Below are 26,809 nucleotides of genomic sequence, written 5' to 3'. Positions count from 1 at the left end.
CAAAAGTACAAAAAGTCTTTGAAAGTCATTTGATGAAGTGAAGCCACTAGACAGAAAGTCTGTACTGAATGGGTTGGGGTTTTGTTACTACCTTTGGTCCTACATAAAAGTATAGAGTTGGTTTAGAGAATTCCAAAAACTAGAGCAGGGTATTTTCTTATCCCACCTCAAGAGAGGAATCAGTAAGGGAAGGTGGTAGCTGGGAGGAACCTGGGCCAAGGCAAAGTACTCTGGCATGAGGAAGACTTTCTGAGCTTGGCAGAATCCAGAAGGTTTTGGAGTTCCCATGCTTACATGAGATTATTGGTGTCATCCCCACATCAGTTGACTTCAAAGTCTGCTTTGGGAACCAAGGACAGCCTAGATACAGATTCACTATTCTGGAGGGTAAGTGGGGGAATGTCTTAAGACCTCCATGAATGGGAGAAAAAAAAACTTTCAGCAATCAACAGCTATGCCGTGTACGGTCTCTAAGCTCAATCCCACTTCCCAATGGATACTCTATACAAACCCTAGGAAAACATCGCACTTTTTTGAGAGGAAGGGACGAAGGATGTTTTGCACCAACTGTTCTTACTTTATTACTTCAGAAAAGACCTGCTTCTAAAAAGTACTGAAGTATGGCTAACTAAATTGATCATCATCTAACAATCATGAGAGGAAATCACCCCTAGTACTCAAGTCACCTTTTGAAACTTCACAGGGAGATATTAGCTTGTGCTGGGACCTAGGGCTCATAAGTGAGACTGGGTATTGGGAAAATATCCAAAGTGCTTATACGAATGACATTTATAAAATATTTCCTTTAAATGTTCTCTAATTATGAACACAGTTATAGTGATCATGTGAAGTTTCAGACCCCTAATAAATGAACAGTTAAAAAAGACCCACAACAAACTAAACATATCTTATAGATAAAGCCCATCTTTTAGGTGATGTCCAGAGAAAGGAAGAAAAATAGGTAAATTCATTAGTTGAGCACCTGCTTACACTTCTGTTTTCACAGCTGATTATGCACAATAAATAGAACCACAAGGTTTTTGTTTATAGTTGCTGTGAAGGTGAATCAGCTTCTATAATAATTTTGGCTGACAATTTCCAATTATCCAACTAAGAAATCAGTCTTCAATTGACATGTAGTGATGAAGAGATAATAAACATATCTCCTACTGATTGGCAATGACAGGAGAAACCTGAGAGACCAATTTTTAAAAACATGCTTTCAATTAGTAACCAACAATGTAAAAGTTTTGTATGAATAGGATTCTTAATCAATATTATTTGATAAAAATAATATTTTGTGTACCACTTTCCAATTTTCAACAGAGTATCTTATTTGATCCTCATAATCAATCATCCTATGATGCAGGCAGAACAGAAATTATTAAACGTTTGAATAATATTTATTTCTTCCTTAGAAAGTTAGTCTAAGTTCCATGTTTAGTCACATTCACATTTAGCCTCTCTCATAAGGAATTTTTAGAACAGCAAGACTGAATTGTTAATTGTTCCCAGATTTTCTGTTATATTTTGACAGCTTTTTGCAATTGTGTGTAAAGTATTGAAATGTTTCAAAATGATGAAAATAAATATTGACTTAGAACATGGACATTCCAGGACATTGACTGAATACATTCAAATATATTTGGAGGCTTCTCAGGTTAGTGCAGACCATCATATGGACATGGTTAGAAATTATTTATTATTTATCACCCCTTTAATTCAGTTTTGGATTCCAATTTCATTAAATGCCATATTTCATTCCAAATCCTACTGCAGAACAAAAAAGGACTAATTTTTATAGACAACTCAATTTGATTCCAATCTTAAAATATAAGGGAAAATAACACTGAAAACAAAACTGTCAATATGCAACTGCTGAGCTATTTGAGGCTAACGTGCATGGGCAGCAACCTTGTCTCCACCTCCATTCTAATGTAGGAGATTAAGTGTATTATCACACATACACACACACACACACACACACACACACACACACACACGAAACCTGTGCTCAGAATTACAATCACTCAACACTGCATGAAAACAATGTAGCAGTTCATACATTTAACAGTTCATTCCACTCTAGGAGCAATGAACATGCACTGTCCATTTAAAGCAAAAACTGTCTCAATGGAGAGGAAAATAACTGCAACTTCTTCAGTGTATGAACATTATTCACATTCCTTAGGAGTACACTGGACAAATACTTCCTAATCTATTAAAAAAAAAAAAACAACCCTCTTTCCCCACGTTCTATATACCTACCTTCCTTAGTAATGAAATTAGGACCTTCTCTTTTAAGCAGTATACCCAACAGGATGGCTTGGCTTGCCAGACAACTACAGCCCTAGAAAAAAGATAAATTATATTTATAATTGGAAAGAAATGAGCACTAGTGTTAGCAACATGGCATTTCAGAAGTAGAAGGAATGTTAAACATTATCCCTTTCTATCCCTTTCTCCTCACCTCTTCCCCTCCCCCATCACAGGACTGTTGTGAGGAATACATGAGATTATTCATTTACCCAATAAATACTTGTTAAACTTCCATTTTCAGAAAACTATGCAGAGCTATAGCTTAGAAAAGGGCAGGTTTATACTCTCACAGAGCTTAGAGTCTAAGAGGAGGATAAAGGCATAAACATATAACCATACGATACACAATATTATATGACTGGCACAGTTCATTAAAAAGGTACAGTTCAGAGTACTTTGCGAAATCAGAGCAGACTTATTAACAATTAGGAAAGACTTCCTAGAAGAGGTAACACTTGGGTTAGTGTTTAAAGAATAAGTAGGTATTCAACAAGTCTTTGGAAATTTTTCTTCAGATTAAGCCAAAATTTACCCCTACAACTCCTATCCATTGATCCTAGGTCTAATTGCAAGGGCCAGTCAAAACAGGTCTAACATATGACAGTACCCAAGATGTGTGCAAATCAAAAGATTGATGTAAATGTAGAGTAATAGATTAATTACAGTTAAAATTATATACAAGGCATAGTGCTAGAAGTCTAATAAATAATTCGTAAGCTTTATGGTTAAGTTTGATACCCTCTGAGATGACAAAGGAAAAACAGAAAAGAATACATGGCAGGGATGATTCTCCCGATCTTATTCAGGGTTACTAAATCTTCTTACATTTAGTTTTTGAAGAATTTCATGGGTTGATTTGTTTTTCCACTCCACAACTGATATGTCTGGCTGCTGTTCTAATTCAGGAGCATTAGGAGTACTGGCTTGTCTTTTGACTTTAGAATGCTTGGGGGGTTCTAGTTCTTCAAAACTCTTAAATTCTGGAAGACTAGGAAATAAAAGAAAAATGTCAAATTTCATACATATTAGCAATGTCTCAAGAAACACAACGATTGGCTATGCCACAAAGCACTCACTCTTCTGCATCACTGATTCTTAGGAAGTCAAGTTGTTCAACGACAGCTCCTGATATCAATGTCTGAAATAGAGGGTATGAAGAAAAAAATTAGACTAACATTATTTCTTAATTGGTGCTGTACAAACAATAAGGCAAGTATTAGCAATAAAAAAACTAGAAAAATGTAATAAAAATGTTAGAGTTAAGTGCTTATGTCATAATAAATTGAAACGCAGACCATAGGATGAATTTTATTATATTATAGAGTTCCTATTGCTTCTCAAGCACCGAGTCTTATACTGTCCCTAAAAAGCTAATCTAATGCAGGGTGATTGTTGTTGCTATTTTAATGTCAAAGCCAATATGTAAGCTTTAATTCTATTTTCAACTACAAGAAGCCATTCAATTCAATTAAAAACAAGACAATAAGCACTATCTGAGAAGCTGGGCAGTATGTGGCACAATGGATAGGGTGCCAGGCCAAGAGGCAGGAAGACTCCTCTTCATGAATTCAAATCTGGGCTCAGACATATATGAACTGTGTGAGCCTGGGCAAGTTACTTAAAGCTGTTTGCCTTAGTTTTCTCATCTACAAAATGAACTGGAGAAGGAAATGGCAAATCACTCCAATATCTTTGCCAAATGGGGTCATGAAGACAACTGAAAAATGACTGAACAAAATCTGAGAGGTCCTATATGTTTAGGTTTTGTTTGTCTGCGATCTGTGTTTTAAACAAGGCATGTAGGTTATTCTTTTTGAGGTTGTTACCCAACAGCAGGTTACTTTCAAGTTTCCATTAATCAGGATTAGTGTGTAGATTATCTAAACTCTTCTTTACTTTCCTAGAAGCTCACATTGGGCATTTGAACTTTCATTAGAAACCTAAGTTCAATGATATGAAACTTTTGTTTCTGCTTGCTAGAAGATACGATGAAAGAAATAGTAACTGATAACCAAAGATGATTTTGTGAATTACATATGACTTCAGTTATCTATGTTACTACTGGGACATTGCCAGCTAACTTAGACTTAGGAAACTAAAATGATTTTTCATCACTGTTCTTTCCCTTTGATACCTGCAATTTTGGAAGAGGGGAATGAGAAGATATAGACAATATTACATATCCATATAAATTTCTAGTATTGTCATCTAATCACAACATTCAAGCTACATCTCCAGAACCAAGGGGGCCAACTAAAGTCAGTAACTAGTGACTTTAAAATGGATAAGTGACCTCAAAAAAGCAGATAATCTCTCGTGCTATCAAATATATCTGTTAGATTAGCTTAGCCTATAGTAGAAAGCCAGGGGCAAGATGATCAGGGAATAGATTTAGAACCAAAATCCAACCATTGATCAAAGATGCAGCATTCCAACCTTAGAAGAGTCTATCATGGATCCAAGATACAAGGGCCAAAGTGACCACAGACAAGTTGCTTAAGGGCAAAATAGGCCCAAAGTCATGGCAGATAGTATCTTTTTTAAAGGAATGAGGTAGATCATAGGTGAAGCAAGAGAACAAGTATTCTCTAGTGGAGGGGAGGCAAGAAGGCACATAACTTCTAATGGGACCAAAACATGGAAACTTTCAGGTTGTGATGAACTGTTGCAAGCTCAAAAACCAAGGAAAGATAATTAGAGACAAAAATAAGGAAGGTTCTAACTGTGGGTTTTGTGGGTTGTTGTCTTTTTTTCAGGGGAAAGAAGCATATGGGGAGGTTTTTCTAGGCCAGGATTAAGGAAAGGTTTTCTAGGTCATAACATGAGGTAGTCCAGGACAAATAAATGGGGGGAAGAAGTAGAGAAGAGAGGGTTATAAAGAAAGCTATCAACTTAGCTTGGGATATCTGTGACATTATTGTAGAAGTAAATTCCAGAGGGCTACAAATGTCAACTCTAGACAACCATTCCATGGCAACAGAACCAGAATTGAGCTAATACTGAAGCAAGGGAGCTACATAGAGTTCATCAAATTTCCCACAGCTGAGGCTAAGGCACAGTATTAAAGTTATTACTGTGTTTTCTCCCTAATAAACATTAAGCTTATAATAAATCCCCCTAAAACATTATAAGCTGTGAAACAACCTTTTTCTCTCCTTTTGGGATGTTTCACACATAGCTGATGGTCAATAAATGTTTACTCATTAGTATTAACTAACTATCCCTTCCCCCACTTAATCTGTAGTGCTTCATCATAAATCTTTTTAAAGTCATCTAATATGTCAGTGTGCAATTACTGGGTAATTAGGGGAAGAATGGGAGTGAAAATCCTATGATTTTTTTCCTGAAAGGGAACCAGGGCTGAGTGGAACCTAATGGCTAAGATAAGTAATGACAGTATAGAACCTGAAGAGGGCATCCACTCATGGGGGAGGAATATATACTCTCATGACAATGTCTGAATTTGAAGTACTAAAAGAGAAACTTGGAAATATTCTGGACCATGTTTCTGAAAAACAGTACTCTGAAGATCTTCTTAAATTCACTTTCATTATGAAAAAGCATATAGTACTATGTAAAGAAATAAGGCACTGGTTAATATTTAAATAATCAGTTTACTCTTCACTCAAAAAGATAGGATTTAGAACTAGAAGGAATTTTAGAGATCATCTAGTCCAGGAGTGAGGAAACCATGGCTTCAAAGTCACATATGGCCTCTAGGTCCTCAAGTGTGGTCCTTTGACTGAATCCAAATACTATTCGGTGAATGTGCTATGAAGCCTGGATTCAGTCAAAGGGCTACACTTGAGGACCTGGAAGGCCATATGTGGCCTCGAGACCACATGTTCCCCACCCCTAATCTAGTCTAACATTTTGCAAAAGGAAAAGAAGGCTCAGACCAACCCTACACAGGTAGTAAAAATAGCCAAGTGAGAGAAGAGTTATAAAAAATAAGATTTCCTCTTTTTTCTCCTTTTTTGACTTTGAATATAAAGCAGGCAGAATTGAAGGGATGAAGTATATGAAAACATTGTTCCTATTGGCTAAGTATCTTTGCTTATACTTTTCTCATACTCATTAAAACCCTGGGAAACCTACGATAGATTCATGTACAAAGTAGATGTTTGAAAAATACTTCCCGTTGATCATAATGATGGCAGACAAGAGGAGAAACAACTAGCAATACTAGCAAAGTGACCTTGCATGTAGATTTAGGAAATGTTTTAGGACAAAAAAATTTTTTGATTCTCTTTTTTTATTATAAACTTAAAAATCATCAACAAACATGAATATTTCAGTAATTCAAGAACAACCAAAAGGAGAAGTATGTATGAATGATTAATTTGTTATATACACTTTGGATTTTTTTAAAAAGTATTCATGTGTATATATTACATATACATATATACACATACACACATATATATACACATATACACACACACATATATATACCATTTATGTGTGTGTAATTTAGCACAATAGTAATAAAATTGCCCTATTTGTGCTCCTTTCCCAACTTTTTTGTGTTCTTCTATACACTTCTTTAATGTTTTATTGATCTTTTTTTTTTGTATCTCTATCATGATCCTCTAATTCACCTATGCCGCAAAGAGAATTCCCCCTTATAACAGTCAAACAAAACAATTCAAAACATGGTCCATGTCTAAAAATATGAGCTGCATTCTACATCTTTAGCCCAGAAGTCCACTTTTTTAATAGTTTCAAAATCCACTGTCCTCTCCATCTCTTGGACACTGTTGTTACCCCCCTCCTTTACCCCCAGGCTGCCATCATTAGAACTCTCATTTACACAGGTTCATATTCCACATCCTATTCCTAAATAAAATTCTTAAAGTAGTCACTACAACAAGAACACAGGAAAGATAATTTTGATTTTTAAATGCTTTTTGTTCTTGACTTAAATGCTCTCATGTTCTAATTTCATATAGAAAATAGCTATTTGGTCTCAGTATAATAAGTAACTACAACTTTTTGCAACTTGTCTCTAAAACATAGGCTTTAAAAAATATTTTTGGTTCTTTGTAGAAATTCTTAAGTAGAGACTATTAGAAATATTAAGTTTATTATTAATGTAGTCAGCATTTACAGCTGCAATTTTGATTGCAATGAAATCATACAACCCTTGTAAATTTGTTCTATGTACTACTGTATTCCCATAACTGAAGTTAAAAAACTTAAAAAAAAGAGTTAATCATCTTTTAGTCACTGATAAAGAGAAAGCAAAAAGCAAAAACACCGATTTTGTTTTCATTTACTCTACAATATTTTACTACTTGAATAGTTTATCAAAAACAAGTCACTTAAAAAAATTAAACTGCTGACTTCTCTTTCCTCTTAGGGAATCCCTGAGGTACAACTAAAGATGCAAAAAATCACATACACTGAAGAGGAAATTAAAGGGAGAATAGGAAGCCATATCAATTATGCTGATGAAAACGATGATTATATGAATCTAAAGCATGGTATGATAGGAAAAGTACCACGCTGGGAATCAAGAGACCTGGATTCTCACCCCAGCTTTGTTAATAGGCTAGAGGTGACACAGTGAATAAAGTGATCAGCCTGGAAATCAGGAAAGCCTGAGTTAAAATCTAGCCTCAGACACTTACTAGACGTATGACACTTGGCAAGTCTCTTAACCCTTGTTTGCCTCAGTTTCCTCATCTGTAAAATGGTGATAATAATAATGCCTACCTCCCAGGGTTGTTCTGAGGATCAAATGAGATAGTAATTGTATATAGTTATGTGTCTAGCACATAGAGCTATATAAATATTATTATTATCTGCTTTCATGACCTTGGACAAGCTTATTCTCTTCTTTGAGACTCAAAAATTTCTTCTCTGTCCATGTATTGGCTGGAAGAATTAGCATGTTGAACCTGAAGAAGAGGAGACTTGGGAGAGGGAAAGGAGGAGGTGATGACAGCTCTCTCCAAGCATTTTAAAAACTTTCATGTGCAACCAGGAGCAATACGGAGAAGGTGCAAAAAAGCAAAATTCCCGGTGATGTCAGGAAGAACTTCCTAACACATAAGCCGTGGTATCTCAAGGAGCAGGCTTCAAGCAGAGGCTGGATGAATGAGGCTCCATCCAGTTATAAAACTCTGCAATGCTGTCAGCTATCTCTAAAGTCCCTTTCAGTCTGGGCATCCTGTGACTTGGTGATCATGTGGCTATGTAAAAAAGATGTCTCACTTTCACACAGGGGTCAAGAAGAAGAGAAACAAAGGTTCTTGGCAACTCTCAAATTCTGCTGTTCTCTGATATGTCAGGCAAAGTCAAAAGCATGAAAGGCAAATGATAAGAATTCAGGATTCAATTTTGCTAGAAAGTAATTTTGCTTGTCTTTGTAATTTACACATCTCTCCTCAAATGAAATGGAAACCTTCCAAAATATGAGAGGACTATTAAATATTTAAGGGAAATGGAACTATTTTCAGATTCAATATTGCGGTGAAATTGGTTAACATCGAAGGCTCTGAGATCAACAGAGTTCTATCTTATGCTAAAAAAGGAAGCATGAACATGTCTGACTTTGTAAGAAAAAGTAATCAGGAATGTTAAAACAATATCAAGTACAAAGAACAACGGAGAACAAATCATTCAAGTTTAGTCTTCAGCTTCAAAAAGGTGTTTGGTTTTTTTCCCCCTGGTATGGCTTATGGATATCTTACAATCATGCAAATTTTGGAATGTCTACATGGTGTGGTAGATTCATATGATCACTCCATAATTCAGAAATGGAGAGATGAATTAGGAGATTATTGCAATGACCTAAGAATGAGGTGATAAGGAACTAGGTTTGGGTGGTATGAGTAGGTATGAAAGGAAGGCATAGGGGTGAAAAAAAATTCTTGCCAGGAAAGCAGATATTTCATTTCTGATAGTTTATTTCAATGATCAACAGCATTTATAGACAACAAAAAGAAAAAGAGAAATGCCTAAGAAAATAATTAAAAAATTATGAGGAGATTATATGATTAAAAATATGCATGCTTCACATTTTCCAAAAATACCTGTAGTCGATCAACATGAACCTTTACTCCTCCAACCACTCCTTTTTTAAAGGATGCCAGCATATCCAATATAGGGTTGAACCGGCTGCCTCTAAAATAAATAAAGTACATTTACTAATAGAGAAAATATGAAATATATTACTTAATCATCTCCTTTACAAAAATGTATAAACACTTAATGTGCACAATGCCTTGTGGAAGGCACTAGGAAAACTACAATGAAAAAGAATATGTATCCCACAATCAATCCACAAGTGCCAAAAAGTTTATCTGTTTATACAGATAAACATGGTAAAAATTAGAATATAAGGACATAAGACAAGTACAAAATGATACAAAATGAAGCAAGAGGTCATTTCCCAAAGACAAACAGAACAAGGTTACACGGAGAAAGCAGAATTTGACTCTCAAGAAAGAATGTCCACAGAGCGAGAGAGATGGAGTCAGAACTATAGGCACAGGGATCAACCAGATATCTCCTCAGTATTTACTGGGATGCTATGTTTATAAAATAGTCTGTGAGGTATTGCAAGGGTTAAAAAGAAATGTAAGAAAAAAAAAGAAATTTTAAGACACTATACCCGACTTCAAAGACATTACAGTCTAAGGAAGGGAGACAAGAAATACACATTTTCTTTCTTTCAACTCTCTACCTTATATTGTCCTCTCGGATGAGAACAAGGAACAGTGGACGGCCGTGCATCTTCCAGTACTGCTTAATAAACTGCAAGGCATTCTACCAAACACAAGGGGACAAGTAAATGTAAGGGTGCAATGGCTGAAAGGAATTAAAAATATATAACAATCAATTGCATCAATGCTGTGGAAAAATTCAACAAAAGCCCATAAGTCATAACTCATTCATTAGTGGAAATGCTTGGAGGATGGAGGGCTTAACTAAATGAAAGGGTTAACTTTAACCTTTCATAAAACCATTTTGATTTCAATCTCATCTGCCCAAAAATTCCTCAATGAATGCCTATTTTTCTACCTTAGTAAATACAGCGAAAATAACTGAACCTTTCTTTGATGACTGAAGTTCTTGTGGGGTTTTGGGGGCTCTCGGTCAAAATATCAGTTCTTTCCATACTCATTGCTGAGGATGCAGGCATAGAAGGTATAGGAGACTGAGTGGAATCCTTACACCAGGAAATACACTAGAAATTTCTTTCTGGACTAAGTTTCAGGTAAGTGCTTGTTATCTTGTATTTTAACTCTTTCCTCTAAAAATAAAAATGTGGGGAGAAAATACTAGTTAATTGCAAATGTTCCTTTCTGGTTTAGTCATACATACCTCATAAAGAAAAAAAAGCCCTCAAGTTTCACTGATGTGCCTCAAAAAATTACTTTACTCTTATTCAATCTGAAAGGAGGAATAATTACAAAAATATATAGTAACATGAGATCACTGGATGTCCTCATATTCAAAGGAGATTCTCTGACTATTTCAGAGTTAAATAAATTTCTTCTTTATCTTAGGATTTCTATTCTAGCTGATACCTAACTCTAGGGTCCTGTCCACAGAGGGATATATTCTGTAATGTCATCTGATGATATAATGATAGTAATATAGATGAATAATGATGACAGTCATACTATATGAAGAAAATTGTGTTCCAAAGATACCTTAATATCATCAATCAGCAATAACACATCCTGAGACATGTAAAAATCACTGAGGTCAAAGATGATGGGGTAACAGACCACAGTCTTGCCTAGGATTCGATAAATCTGCAAAAAGATAGAAAAAAGTTAACAAAAATATATACAAAAAATACCCTAAAGTCCTTCATAAAAGGTGAAAATGAAAGCAAAACCCATATAAAACAGTGGAGTACTTAAAATCTATGGAAAATCTTGCATTAATAAAGTCTTAGGTTTATTTGTCATTTAAAAAAAATTAAAGTAGATCCATCTCCAGTACTATACAAACAGCCTGTGTTTAAGTAAATATTTCTGTAATTAGATGCTTAGAAAAGCCCAGAAATAATTTTTAGTCCCATGTATTTTATTCCTAGAGAATTTCCATTATATAAAATAAAACAAACACTAAGATTTACTTAGGAAAAAATATGATTTCAGATAATTCAACCACTTAAAGTAATATGAGAATAGTTGAAGGACAGGTCAAAATCACTTAAAAAAACATTCATATTGAAATGAGAACAATATTTTATAGAAGGGATTGTATAGGTTTTGTTTGGTATTTTTAAGGACCTTTGAAGTGCCAAGGCAGCCAATGGGCCTGTCCGGTCTTCCAGATAATCCTAACTTTTCATTGATGCCCAGATGGAAATAAGCCTGTAAGATACAAATACATAGAACATGGTCAGATATGAACCTTTTCAATAGTTTTGAGTTCTGAATCACATGGGCTGATTTGATCAAAAAATTATTCTTCCATCCTTACTTTACACTTACTTTTGGATTAGAATGGCAGGATTTTAAAATTAGAGGAGATAACTCAATCTAAACCCTTCATTTTTCAGATAAGAAAACTGAGGACCTACCCAAGCTCATAAGCCAACCAGGGAAAGAGCTCAAAATGAGGACTGATAACTCTAATCAGCCTCAACTCTTCTCTTCCCTCTGCCCATATTCCGTTGCTTCTTCTGAACTCCATTAAAAATTATGAAGAAATTAAAATCTTCCTCACTGGAAGGATAAGTTGGCCAATGGCAAGAAATTTAAATAACTTTTCAGGAAGAGTTGTTGTGTTTGTCCTTCATTTCCGAAGAGGACCATGACATCAGTGAAATGATATCTCAAATATGTTGGTAGCCAATTCCTGACTTATTTCCTAATAACCTGAATTCTATTCATTTAACCCAGATTAATGAATCATTAGGGAAAAAAATCCACTAGAAACTTCCTATGGCAACAAAAATCCCACCACCAGAAACTGTTACATTAGAGAAGGCACAGTGAAGAAGGCTCCATGTAAGGATACTACTCAGAAGATCTGTAGCCAGCTGAACTGGGCAGGCTATGAATTTTGCTCCTGCAGCAACAGTAAGTTTGTTTGTTTGTTTGTTCTTAAGTTATCTGAACAGAAAAAAAAAAAAGGAACCAATACAAAGTATTCTGTAATGTTTTATGCGAGCTATTTAAAACAACAGGAAAAAGATGACTAAAACAACGTTTCCATATGCAATGGCCTTATGGAGAATCCTTCCTTTCTCCTCTTCCTAAAATCCTAAGGAATAGAAGTCGGGGAAGCAGCAGGATAGAGGGGCTAGATTTGGAGCAACTGGACCTGAATTCAAATCCTGGCCCTGTCACCTACTGCCTTGGGATACTACCAAATTACTTTACTTCTCTCAGCCTCAGTACCTCATCTGTAAAGATTAGTTGGACTGGGCTACTTTTAAAATCTCTTACAGTTCTAAAGCTAAATAGGCAATATTTATTTTTGCTGAGAGTTCTTTTAGTTTGCCACCACATGCTGTTAGCTGAGTTGTTTCTCCTAATTCATGATATCTATTTCTTACAAACTTACTATGGGTGTTGTATAATATACCACAACCAAACAATCACTGGTTTTTTGGTTTTCATTTTGCTTTATTATTAAATAGTTTTATGCCATTAATACCCTCAGTTCTTCATATGTACCTTTGCCAGAATGACTTACTGACTTCAGATGTACAAAAATTTAGGAAGAATGACTGAATTTCTATAACTCTTTCACTTCAGCAAACAGCTATTTGAAAAGTATCATAGATCTAGGGATGGAGGAAGCTCAGAGTATAGCTAGCCAAACTTTGCTCATTGTACACACAGGGAAACTAAGGCCCAGGAAGATTGACTTTTAAAGATCACATAGCAATAAGCATCAGAAACAACTTGCTTGAATAACAAAATTCCACCCAATGCTGCAATTCAGAAGAAGAGCATCCAAAATGGAAACTATTCTTGAGACAAACATTAACTGCAAAATGCTGTGTAAAATGTAAACACAAGAAAGCAGTCGAAAACTCATTTCAGATACATAGAACTGATTCAATGGGAATGACAACAAGACACTAGGTGGCACTCCTTTTCCCACAGCCAACTTCCATTTTTCTTCCTTTTTAAAACACTTCATTTATTTATTTTATTTTTAATTCATGGAATAAAACAAACATTTCCATAACATGGTATAATTAAAAAATAAAACTGCACATGAAACTGCAAATCTATTTCATACAACTTGCTATTCCTTTTTCAAACAAAACACATCTGTCAAGATGACTTTAGATTTACTTCTCAAAAAGCAATCAGTTAGTACTCTTTTACAAGCGAACAAGCCACAGTGATGTGATTAGACATCCTTAACGTTGTCTTATTATTATAAGAGAAAGAACCGAAACCCTCAAGAGTTATCCCAGCCACATTTGTGGTTTCTCACACATGGTCTTGGAAGTCTTCATACATGTCATATTAAACTGTATATACTATAAAATTTCATGTATTTATATATACAACATTTTATAACAGTGATCAAAAGACTCAGAAGTACAGGCATTTCACTCAGAAGTACATGCTCTTTAATTGCAGATTTGCACTACAGAAGCCTGCTGTAATATCAATGGCTATTACATGGATTTAGGCATACCAGAAAGCAAAAAATGTCACCTCCATCACATTATGAGACACCATGTGAAATAAAAGTCCCAGAAGATCTCTTATGGCTATTTAAGCAGACTGGAGGAAATGGTAGACCCTCAGAAGTAAATCAGGAAGGCATCAGATACATAGTATTTAAGGCAACCCAAATTTCAGGGAAAACTTTTTTTTTAACTTTAAAAAGTTGGCCTTTATGTTACTACTCACTAGGTATACATCCTAAGAACTCGAGGAAAAAGAATGAAAGTCCATAGAAACAGATACAACACTTAAAATGAAAGGATAATATTTATTCTTTAAACATGCACAATGAAGAGCAGAAAGGGGCAAGATGATAAGAACCCTGGGTTGGAGGTCAGAGAACAAAGTTCTAATAACAGCTCTGCCCCTTACTATCCTAAGTGTAAAGAGCTCCCAGTGAGAACTTCTTCCATCAACTCAGAATGGTACTTTTCTCTGTTATTCAGTAATTTGGGGCACTGAGAAGTTCAATAATTGGCTCAGGGGTATGTAGTCAATATGTGGGAAAGACAGAACTTGAACCCAGATCTTTCTGATGTTAAGACCAGCTCTATCCACTATGCCATACTTCCCTTCAACTAGTAATTATGATTGCTTTAAATTTAAAAAAAGATAGTGATATATGAAGTTGGTTCTGAAGATTTTTAACAGTTTACTTGATTAGATGACTCCTGGGTCAGCACAGGTATAACAGGATCCTAATCATGGAGACGCATACATGACAGATGTTCAGAAATTGAGAATTGGAAGGGATCTTCTTGATTTCTCTGGGCCAAATGCCACATTGTACAGAAGAGGAAACTGAATCTCACTGATAGGAAGTGGCAAAGCTAGCATCTGAGCACCTGTAATTCAGCTCATTTTGCCAATAAGACAACTGAAGCGAAGTGTTTTATCATGTTCAAAGAGCTGGGGAGTTGCAGAATCAGGGTAAGAACCTAGATCTCTCGAAGACCAGGCCAGTGATTTTTTTCATGCTATCATAATGTCTTTGTCAATCTGACAGAAAAATCTGACTGTGAGAAAGATGATAAAGTTATAATCTTCACAGACTGATACCTCAGGGCATCAGAGACCCACTTATGGTATTTGTTATCTGAAACTATGAAATATTACTCATTTATAATATAATTCATATTAAATAAAAAACAAAAATGGAAATTATTTTAAAGTACAAATAATAGGGAAGGGAGAATAAGCATCTTTTTTATTTCTGAAATTGTTTCCTCAATAAGATTCAAAATATAGAAAATTTTTATGCAAATGACAATTTTAGAGATTATTATGATTTAGGATAACCTGCTATTAAGTTAAGATAGACTTCTAAGTAAATTACAGACTCTAGTCATGGAAAATGATTAAATAAACCAAATACTTTAAGGATACATGATTTTGTCACTGTGAATCTTCCCTGCACAGATATAGATCACAACCCCTCTAAGCCTTAGCAGATGGTTTAGGTGAGTAGTTGTACCTGAGAAATTCATCACTCTGCAGCCAACTTGGTGAATTTAGTTGGGTTGGTTCTTGTGCAAAAAACATATTATTCTTTGTAAGGTCCAATATAGAAACCTGCCCAGCTTAGGAAGACCTGTTAGAACTTATACTCCCTTGGCCTAGCCTTTTGAGAGGTTAGAGTCAGGATCACTTCTACACAATCATAACCAATCTGAATAGTGAAGATGACTCTGGCATTTTAAATGACTGAATAATATGAAAGCAAATATTATTTAGGCATAAATAAAACAATCATTCAGCAATAATGATGAAATGCTAGTTCTATGATTTTAATAGGATAAAATGCCAAATAATGAATCTCAGAAACAAAAAACTATATTTTCACCAAATCCAAGAATCTCACAGAAAGAGAAAGTTGAGTGACACAGTGACTTACCTTCACAAGTTCCTGCTGAGGCCATATCTGAATGGGCTCAACTTGCTGTGGAGTCTGTGTTTGGAAACCATATGTGTTGAGAAAAACTTGTAAGCTAGAATAAAAGAATAGTTGAGACATTTTTAGTGTAGGGATCCCAACTTCTAATAGGCACTATCCTTTGATGGAGGAGCTTTAAATCCAAAGTATGGTTGGATAAATATCTTTGAAGGGATGAGGACATTAGCACCTTAACAGGAAAATAAGGAGGATTTTATGCTTGTATTTAAAATTAAGTTAATGTCCCCTTTCAAATAAAATTTCTTCAAATTTCAGCTAAGGAGTTTATGAAATCATTTCCTTTTATCACAATACATGTTTTAAAAACTGCTTTGAAGAAAAAAATCCCATGATATCTGAAATACATACCGTTGACTTTCTGCTACCAGGGCTACATGCACCACCAAATCATTTTCTAAAGGACCCTATAATACATAAAAAGGTGGAGAGGATATTTGTTAAAAATTAGTCACTGGCAATTGCAATGAGAAACAAAGGAAACATTTTTCTTTTTAAAATGTATAATACTTTATTTTCCCCCAAAGGCATGTTAAAACTTTTTTTAACATTTGGGTTTTTTTTTTTAAAGTTTTGAGTTCCAAATTCTGTCCTTCTCTCTTTCTTTCCCCTCCTTCCTTCCTGAGATGGTAAGCAATCAGATATAGGCTATACATATGCAACCATGTAAAACATTTCCTTATTAGTAATTTTGTACAAGAAGTCCTGAATAAAAAAAAAAAAGAAAAAATACTTCAGCATGTATTCAGACAATATCAGTTCTTTCTCTAGAGGCAGATGGTATACTTCATCATTAGTCCTTGGGACTGCCTTGGATTTTGATTATATTGCTGAGAACAGCTAAGTCATTCACAGTTCTTCATTGTACAATATTGCCTCTGCTGTGTTGTACAACTGTACAATATTGTTGTACCTTCCTGGCTCTGCTCACTTCACTTTGCATCAGTTCATGTAATTCTTTCCAGGTTGTTTGAAATCATCCTCATATCTTATACGACAATAATATTCCATCATAACCATGTACTATAGCTTGTTTAGCCATTGCCCAATTGATGGGCATCTTTTTGATTTCTAATTTTTAGCCACCACAAAAACAGCTGCTATAAATGTTTTTGTGCAAATAGGTCATTTCTTCCCCCTTTTTATGTCTTTGGGGTATAGACTTAGCAGTGTATTGCTCGATCAAAAGGTATGCACAATTTTATAGCCCTTTGGGCATAGTTCCAAAAAACTAAAAACAATATTAACTATCTTTAATTCAGTAACTAGTCTACATCTAATATCTTTGGGTTACTGCTACTCCTGTTTCATTCTTTCTAAGGCAAACTAAACTATTTGGGGGGGGGAGAAAGAACGGACTTCTCATGAACTCAAAAGAGTACATCTCACCTCTCTTATACTCTCAGGGTCATGCTAAATGATATATAACAGGAATCCTGGGATTCCAATTTTTCCATAACTAGCACTCATTTATTCCTGTGTGTATATGTGTGTTGAGAATGAAAACACAAATAATGCATTTTATTTAAAATGGCTGTGAAAAATTAACAGCATTACTATATAACAATATCAAAATTGAGTAAAAAAACCCCAGAAAGTTAAGTCCAATTCAAAATTACTACAAAAATATATAAATTGTCAGAGAATCTCTGCCAAAGCACACTCAAGACTTATAGAGGTTCACCAAAAAGTCATTCCTTAAAGAAATAAAAAAATGGCAAACAACTAGAGAGGTAATCCATGCATGTAGTTGGGCAATACCAATATAATAAAATGTTGATACTACTTCAATGAATTTACAAATTTAGTACTCAAAATGAAAATATCAAGGAGATGATTAATGAAGTTAGATAAAATAACAAAATTATTCACTTAGAGAAATAAAAGTTTTAAAATTTCAAGGGAAATAATGATGAAAGCAGGAATGAAAGGAGAATAACTTTAGACTTCAAATTATACTATAAAAATAATCATCAAAATTATCTGATACTGGCTAAAAATATAAAAGCAAATCAGTGAAACAAAATAGATATGGATGAATCAGAAGTAAACTCAACTACCCAGTTTTTGATAAGAGAACATAAATTACTTGGGAAGTAATTTCCTATTTGACAAGAATTGCTGGGAGAACTTTCAGCAGAAATTGGATTTAGGTTAAGATCTTATACCATATTCTACAGCAAGTTCTCTCTCTCTCTCTCTCTCTCTCTCTCTCTCTCTCTCTCTCTCCCTCCCTCCCTCTTTCCCCCCCTCCCTCCCTCCCCCCCTTTCTCTCCTTGCACTATCCCGTGCCCCACACATTCATACACATGTGCATACATACATATATACACCCAACAAGCTAAATATTAAAGATCAGACCATAAAAAATTAGAAGACAACCAAATCAAGTGCATTTCATAGGAGAAGAGATGATAAAGGAGAAAATTGATTATTTCATGAATAAAACCAATGGAATTAGGATAAGAAGGTAAATTCCCAATTGGGAAAAAATAACTTTGCATTAAATATCTCTATTAAGGGACATAAATACACAGGTAATAAAACAAATATACAGGGAACTAATACAAAAATACAAGACCACAGTTCATTCCCTAACAGACAAATGTTCAAAAGATATGAACAAACAGTTCTCAAAAGAATTGCAAAGCTTTTAATAACCAAATGAAAAATTGCTCCAAATCACTAATAATAAGGGAATGCAAATCAAAACAACTTTGAAATTTTAATGACCATCCAGCAAATTGACAAAGATGACAAACAGGAATAGTACAACAGAATAGGCAGGAAAGCCTAGTAAAGAAATAAGATGCATTGAAAGAAGAAGCACCATGTGCCAGGTGGGTCAAACCACTGTCACTGTCTGAACTACTAGTTCCATTTGTACACAATAAAGAAATCCAATGACCCTGTGCCCAAGAATCCTGGGAAAATCAGTGCTTTCTAAATAGTTGATGCTTTTTTTCAGAATAGCCACTGCAGGTATCATTCATCTATCAACCTAAGTCAAGATATGAATTGGAAACTGCGTTTGCACGTGATTGAACCCCAACTTATCAGCCTTTGCTATTAAAGACCAAGGAAACAAAGTTCTTAAGAAAAAAGTCTTTTGTACCCTTAAACAACTTAATGTCAGATGCAAATATAGCATTAGCAGTAGAAATTAATAAAAATATGTATTAAAATTCTATTTGTCATTATGTCATAAGGACCACTGAGTTTTTACATCTGACTTCTAGCCAAAACTACTTAGATGGGCTATTTCCTAATGGAAGGTTGAATTGCTTGAAAACAGGAATTGTTTCGCTTTTCCATTTGTTGTCCCAGTAATGTGCAAAGTAAGCTCTTAATAAATGCTTTTTATTCATCCATATGGAATGTTAAAGGCTTTATGGAAAGACAGGCACACTAATAAACTACTGGTAGAATAATAACTAATCATTCTGAAAAACAATATTGAATTATGCTAAGAAAGTGAATAATATGCCCATCATGTTTGATACTGAGATCCCACTGACAGGTGGGATATGCCAAGATCAGAGAGAAAAAGAACGGACCAAGAGATGCCAAAGTATTTGTACCAGCGTTCTGTAAGGTAGCAAATAATTGTAAACAAAGCAGTTGTCCATAGATTAGGGGATGGGTAAACAAATTATGGTGCAAGGAGGTAACAGATGATTTTGCTGTGCTTTAAAAAATATTATCATGAAGAATAAAGGGAGACATAAGAAGACATGTAAACTAATGCAAAGTAAAAGAAGCAGAACCAGGAAACAACATTCACATTGGAAATGTAAACAAAAGGAACAATAACAAAAACTAAAACTGAAATACAATATTGTGGAATTATAATGATCAAGATATATAAGAATACAATTCTCACCCTTCCTTTATGAAGAGGCGGGGGCTATGTTTGTGAAATACTGTACATACATTAAGAAATTATGTGACAGTTTGGGTGAACTTTCTTTTATTCTTTCCTTTTTATTCATTGTTATAAATAATGGATCTCTGGGTAGAGGAAGGAAAGAAATATGCTGGGAAATAAAGTGACATAAAAACAAAAGATATTAATACTTTCTTAATGATGTTCTGGGCAAGCCTAGCTTGGGCCAGCTCAATGATTTGGGCTAGGGATCAGAAAATAATACAATATCTGTGGATCACAAAATAAAGTAAGTTTACTTACAATAGGATTTAAAGGATATAATTAGCTGAAAATAGACTCTTCCCTTCTGCATCCATGCTCACCAAAGCAGCAATTGCTGAGTCAGAAAGATATTCTGTATGACAATAGGAACTTTGCTAGATGTCAGAAACACCAATTCCCTATAAGTTGACTTTTTTATATCTTGAATACTCAGGACCATACAAATTCCAAAGATAGCCTCCTTGTGTCCTTAAAGGGAAACCATCCAAGATTTGAAAAATAGAGGCTGTTTCTATCACATCCCAACCCTTGGTGCTAAGGTTTCCTTAAAACATCTAAGGGATTTTCTATTACTTAAATGGTCTTAAGATCATTACAAAACAACTCTTGCCTTGGGAAGCAGCCCATCGTAGACAGCACTAAAGGAGAAAGATAGTAAAAATAAAAGATGAAAAAATATAAAAATACTTTAAAAATGTATAGTACATATAGTAAGGGTAACCTGAGGAGCAGCATGCAGTTAGTCTCCTGAGGTAAAATAGTAATGATGAACATTAGCACCAGGAATATCACAGACACAGCACTCATATCAACACCTCAGACACAGGGTGAAGATCATAAACCTCTTGAATCAGTGATGTCGGGGGTGAAGTTCACCCTGTAGGTGTTCCTTGTCTCACCATCCAAAATATCCTCCTCTCTGGAAACACCATATGGAATATTATAAAATCTTTACACTTTTTGAGAACTCTACAGAGAGACTGCCATACTTCTTCTGTAGGAACTGGATAAAGACTCCCCTTTATCTTCACCCAGGGACTCGAAAGTGTCACCAAGTCTGCAAAAGGACACCTTTTTTCTCCAGGTGAATTCCCATTCTGAGTAATTATGTAAAGGCATTTTCGCTTTCCATATGTCAATAGAAAGCAAAGGAATTCTGAACAATTCCACACCTAAGTACTTTCTAGGAAGGAGCCATATCAAGGGAACAAAGATCTACCATTTAAGTGGAACCTGAACTGTTTCTTTGGGACATACAGAACTTTCTATAGAAGCAAAAATCTCCATGCTTGGGCAACTGTGTGCAAGGCATAAAATGAGGTCATGTCAGAGAAAGTAAACCTCTACAAAGTAGAGGAAAGTATTCTTGAACATCAGATCCAAGGAACTGCTGTGCTAGAGAGCCCTCCTCTTTCCTAGACTAGTACCAATTCATCTTCTGGGAGCTAGGACTTCTAATTCCATTTATCAGAGATATGATAAAGTTGTTGCTTCCAAAGTTCAGGCTATCTAGCATTCAACAAAGCCAAATACTTGATGGTACAGGAGATGTAAAATCTAGAAAAGATTATGGTGGTAGGGCTAATCTTAGGCCTCCTTTTAAATTTATGAGTAATTTGATCAGAAGCAATGATACAGAGTGGGACCATAAGAAAGAAGGAGAAAAAAACAAATTTACATGATAACTTCATTATGTATTTAAAAGTAATAGCAAGCAAGTTGTACATAATAACTTTGCAATTTCATGTATATGTTTCAATGTATATTTGCATTTTGTATAATTTCATCATCTTCTTATCACCCTATGTTGGATAAATGCTTGTTTTATTCCATAAATTAAAAATAAATAAAATTTTAAGAAGTATTTTTGTTTCATTTAATATTTCCCAATGACATGCAAAAATTTAGCACTCATTTTTAATATTTTCAGTTCTAAATTCTCTCCTTCCTTCCCTACCTTCCCTATCTTTGAGAAGGCAAGTAATTTGATGTCGATTATACATGTGATATCCTACAATACATATTTCCATGTTAGCCATATTGTAAAAGAAAACAAAGACAAAAAAGGGAATATAAAGTTTAAAAAATGCTAGATGCTAGAATTTATATTCAGAATTTATCAATTCTCTTTCCAGAGGTAGATAATATTTCTCATCATGCGTCTTGTGCTATTTTCTTGGATCATTGTCTTGATTAAAAAAACTAAGTCTTTCACAGTCTTTACAATATTGCTATTACTGTGCACAATATTCTCCTGGTTCCACTCACTCCACTATGCACAAGTTCCCAGGTTTTCTGAAACCATCTCCCTCATTATTTCTTATAGTATGATAGTATTCCATTGCAATCGCATACTACAACTTGTTGTGCCATTCACTGATTGGTGGGCATCCCCTCAATTTCCAATTCTTTGACACCATAAAAAGAGCTGCTATAAATATTTTTGTGCAAGTAGGTCCTTTTTCTTTGCTGTCTTCAGGGTACAGATCTATTAGTGGCATTACTGGATCAAAGGGTATTCACAATTTTATAGTCTTTGGGGCATAGTTCCAAATTGTTTTCCACAATGGTTAGACTACTTCACAACTCTACCAACAGTGTATTAGTGTCCCAATTTTTCCACATACTCCAATATGTTATTTTCCATTTATGTCATATGAACCAATCCTACAGACATGAAGTTGTACCTCAGAGTTGTTTTAACTTGTATTTCTTTAATCAGTAGTGATTTAGAGCATTTTCCAATGTGACTTAACAGCTTTGATTTCTTCTGAAAATTGCTTGTTCATATTCTTTGAAATTTATCAACTGAGGAATGGCTCTTAGTTTTTTTTATAAATTTGGCTCAGTTCTTTAAATATTTGAGAAATGAGGCCTTTATCAAAGAAACTTGTTGTAGTTTTCCTCCCCAGTTTCCTGTTTTCCAAGAAGGATGTATTTCATAGGAACTTTGGTGGTGATAGCTTTGGTGATGGACTTAGCTGGTAATGTCATGGCCAGAATTAGCATTAGTTGTAGTAAAGGCAAATGTAATTACTCTAACATGAGAGAAGATGATGAATTCGGAGCAACAAGATAACCCCTTCTCCAGTGGAAATCAGACAAGTTTTCTTAAAGGTACTGAAACCATTCTCAGGTCTAGAATGGCTAAGGGCACTAAAGGCTCAGGCTCCTGACATCACTTCTTGATTGCCTGAGTACTAAACAGCCAGGAGGAGCTCCAAGTGCTTTCTGATGATTGACTGGTAGAAATATGAAGGCAACTCAAGCAAGAGAGCTTTACTCAGCAGAACTCATAGGTAGTTGGAAGAATTGGTCAAATTCCTCCGCTGATCTCTCCTCCTCAACCCCTATGACCTCTCTGTCTTCTGCCACCATCTTCTTTCAACCCATCTCGCATGAAGAGGTTGCCCTTCTTGCCAAGGCAAACTCTTCTACATGCACAAGTGTTCACTTTTCATCTTGTCTCCTATGGCACACTGTCCCTCTACCATGGTCCCTCTCTCACTTATCTAAATCTTTCACTGTCTACTAGCTGCTTCCCTGCTGGCTACATACTCAAGTCCCCTATATCCTCAAAATACTCTCACTTGATACATCTGCTTCCTTAATAAAAGGATTTGTTCTGTGAAGTTTAGATTCAGTCAAAGGGTCACACTTGAGGACCTAGAAGCCACAGGTTCTTGTTCAAATATCTCTTGAACCTTCTCAGATTCCTTGGTGGTAAAAGCCAACTTGCCTTTTCATCTAAACCTCTTGGAAGAAGTCACTCCTGGGGAATTACCATTAGGGTAAGCCTGAGGCTCTTTTATTATCTGCAGATCCCAGGTCTCATCCTCACACCTGCGGTCTATCAATCTCTACTCCCATCAGCAATGCCTTTTTCAACTGTGCTGTTACTAATCCCATAGCAATCCCTCCACCTTCAAGCATGAGCCTTAAACTCAAAAGTGCATTCATATTGGCTTTTAATTGTTAAAAGAACAATTTTCTTCTATTTCTTTTGGATCAGTCAGTCAACTTTTCTAAAACCATTAATAAGAGTCAGGGAATAAAAGTTTTGGAATACTTTTATACTCCATCCAAAACATCTTACATCACTCACTGGCTTAATCTTACTGAATCAATGGGCTGCTTGCTCCCATGGAGTGTTCGCCATATGAAGGTAAAGGGCACTATAACCCTAAGTTTGGTGACTTGCATATCACTTCCCCCACTTTAACTATATGATGAACCATAAAATCACTGCAATCCAATATTGCCAACTTTGTGAAAATATTATGGACTAGGCTTAGTTCAGGACAGTCTACTGATTAAGGACAGTGAATGAGACATAATGAAATACTCATGGACCATAAAATGTAATAAAAATAAATTTATTTGCAATAAGATTAAAATGATACAATTTACTTTAAAAAAAGATGCAGCTCTCCAAAACTTCCATATTTTGCAGGGTGGTGGAAACTCCATCAAAATTCATGAACACCAACTCTTCACAGACTGGTCTTTTTAATATCTCTAGTTCATTAGAACAATCAAATCCTAGGTCATACTTAGGATAATACATAGGCCATCCAAGTCCATATAAAACAGATGATAGTCCTACTAGAAATGGTTAAGGGGAAGCTTCTAAACTGTCATCTTAGCTACATGAGCCTATTCCACGTTTTTCTCTTTAATATAAAATAGCATCATTCTAACATATAGTCCCTATAAACAGAATTAACTATCCAACTGACTAATCAATTCTAAGTTTATTCCAAGCATGCTGTTATGACTTAGTTTTGTGAGGTGAACTTAAGAGTAATGAATATCTGCTAATTTTCTAAATAACTTAAAAAGTCTAAAGTAAAACTCTAGATTATAAAAAGATTTATAGTTTAGCTGGTATAGTCATTTACTATTCTAATATATATCATAATTCTTCAAAGTCTTGGTAGATGACCTTTGAGAAGTACTATAACCAAAAATTTTACCAACCAGAAGTCAACTTAATGCTAAACCTTTTCTATCTTACCTAGGATGATTGTCACTCAACAGCTAAACAACTGATTGCTGGGTCTGAACTCAAAGGCTTTTTCAGTTGGTAGGACTTCGCATAGATTTTGAGAACCCAGATTAACACACATGCTATGTTGATGTATGAAAATATGGCATTAGTGAATGAATATAAAATATAACTTAAACTACTTTAAAGAATTCCTGTTTACTATATTTTATACTGTGATTATTTATATATCTGTTTTATCCTCATAATTAGATTGTAAGCATGATAGCTGTATCTTTTCTATCATTATATCTCCCCCAAAATCTGCCCAAGGGCCTTACACATAGTAGTTGCTTGTTAAATGTTTATTGAATTGAATCCTAAAGTTTTACATAATTAACACAATATACTAACAAGATCAAAATAAATTAGTCTTTGAGACTTCATGAAACTTATGTAAATAGAACCACTCTAAGATAATGAATATATTTGCTATAGTATGTTTTAGAAGTGTCATATATCAGAAGTCAGTTCTTCATAAAATTCAATGGATTGGATGAATTTATGTATGATGGAAAATCATAAAAATCAAGGTACACATATCAGCAATACATATATCAAATAGATGGCTCACAGAACTATGATGAAAATGTCATTGTCATTTTGATAGACTAGACTTAAATATATAAGAAAAATGGTTATTTAAATACCTAGCAAATATGATGCATTAAGGATGTAAGTTCTATTTTACATTTGATAAAGAGCCTATACTTTAACTTCTGTTACAATTATAGTGCATAAAAAAGCACTAGAAAAGAATTTAACTACTTAGAGTCTCATTAAGACTTCAAAGAACAAATCAAGAAGATAAAAGACTTATTTCTCTTTGAATATATTTGGTACTTACTTATTTCAAAGGAAAAGTAGCGTCATAACATAGCCATCTATTCATATTCTGCTGTATGATAACAGACATTTTAAAACCAAAAATATGGCATCTTTTATTACAGATCAGATGATATTTCAATGAAGATAAAATAGACAGTTACTCATGTCCTAAATGGCAAACAGTTTTGTTTCTCAACTAAAGAAGACTTTTTTTTGTTACACCTTTTTCCATTTATAACATCTCCACCTATTAACTGAGGTCACTGCAAACACTGGATTAAAAAGTGCATTTTGTTAAAATGGCAGGTTGCATAAATGATCATTGTAAAAACTAATAATTATAAAGTAATACCTGCCTTACAAATGACCATGGTAATTTCCTGGTGGGTTTTATACACTTTTATCTCCATATCAGTCATAAGCCAGGACAGTGTGAACTTCATTATCACATGGGATTGCTTCATTTCCAAAACCTAGATCCCAGAACCCCACTTCTGTAATCACAACTTCCTTTCTTTTCACAACTCTTACTTCCCCCTACAATCAACTAGTCTGCTTTTTGGCCTCACTAATACTGTAATAGCATACTTTGTGGCTGACCAAAGGCTAACATGGTAGGTGTCCCTGTACACACACACATATGTACACACACACACACGTACACACACACAATCACATTTATATTCATATCTAACTTTGGCAACAGTTAGAGGTGAAGAAGAGATTAAAAAGAATATTTTCCAAAAGAACTTTTCATACGTTGGGGTATTGCTTGCATTACTACTGCAATTTTTCCCACAGCATATTAAAAAACTAGAGCATTTAAAGCATTCAGACTTTCATCCGGAATCTGGTTTCTAAATTACTCATATTACTACTCAGAGTAGTAAGGTGAAGAGTTTTACAGACAAGGCCAATAAATAATATAATATAATGTCAACTTTCATATGACACACAGGAAATCCTAATGTGAATGCCTTTTAATATTCTCTTAATATAGCATTTATCACTTAAAACTAGTCAGTCTCATCCATGAAAATCTCTCAGTATGTTACACGGTAGTGCTC

At 34.7% G+C, this 26,809-nt stretch overlaps 1 protein-coding gene across 4 annotated transcripts in view; it reads right to left on the bottom strand.

Moving 5' to 3' along the window:
- PHKB (phosphorylase kinase regulatory subunit beta) overlaps positions 1-26,809 on the bottom strand; it is a 248,296-nt gene that overhangs the window by 38,192 nt on the left and 183,295 nt on the right. For all 4 annotated transcript variants that reach the window (XM_072632135.1, XM_072632137.1, XM_072632134.1 and 1 more), the window contains 9 exons: positions 16,288-16,343; positions 15,880-15,973; positions 11,577-11,660; positions 10,986-11,090; positions 10,013-10,095; positions 9,360-9,450; positions 3,396-3,457; positions 3,145-3,307; positions 2,269-2,350 (listed from right to left, as the gene is read on the bottom strand). In XM_072632135.1, the coding sequence (XP_072488236.1) occupies positions 2,269-2,350; positions 3,145-3,307; positions 3,396-3,457; positions 9,360-9,450; positions 10,013-10,095; positions 10,986-11,090; positions 11,577-11,660; positions 15,880-15,973; positions 16,288-16,343 (820 nt within the window). The remainder of the gene's footprint in view (positions 1-2,268; positions 2,351-3,144; positions 3,308-3,395; positions 3,458-9,359; positions 9,451-10,012; positions 10,096-10,985; positions 11,091-11,576; positions 11,661-15,879; positions 15,974-16,287; positions 16,344-26,809) is intronic.

This window comes from Notamacropus eugenii, chromosome 1, assembly GCF_028372415.1.
Source record: "Notamacropus eugenii isolate mMacEug1 chromosome 1, mMacEug1.pri_v2, whole genome shotgun sequence".
Taxonomy (NCBI): domain Eukaryota; kingdom Metazoa; phylum Chordata; class Mammalia; order Diprotodontia; family Macropodidae; genus Notamacropus; species Notamacropus eugenii.
This window is presented reverse-complemented; position numbering and strand designations above follow the sequence as displayed.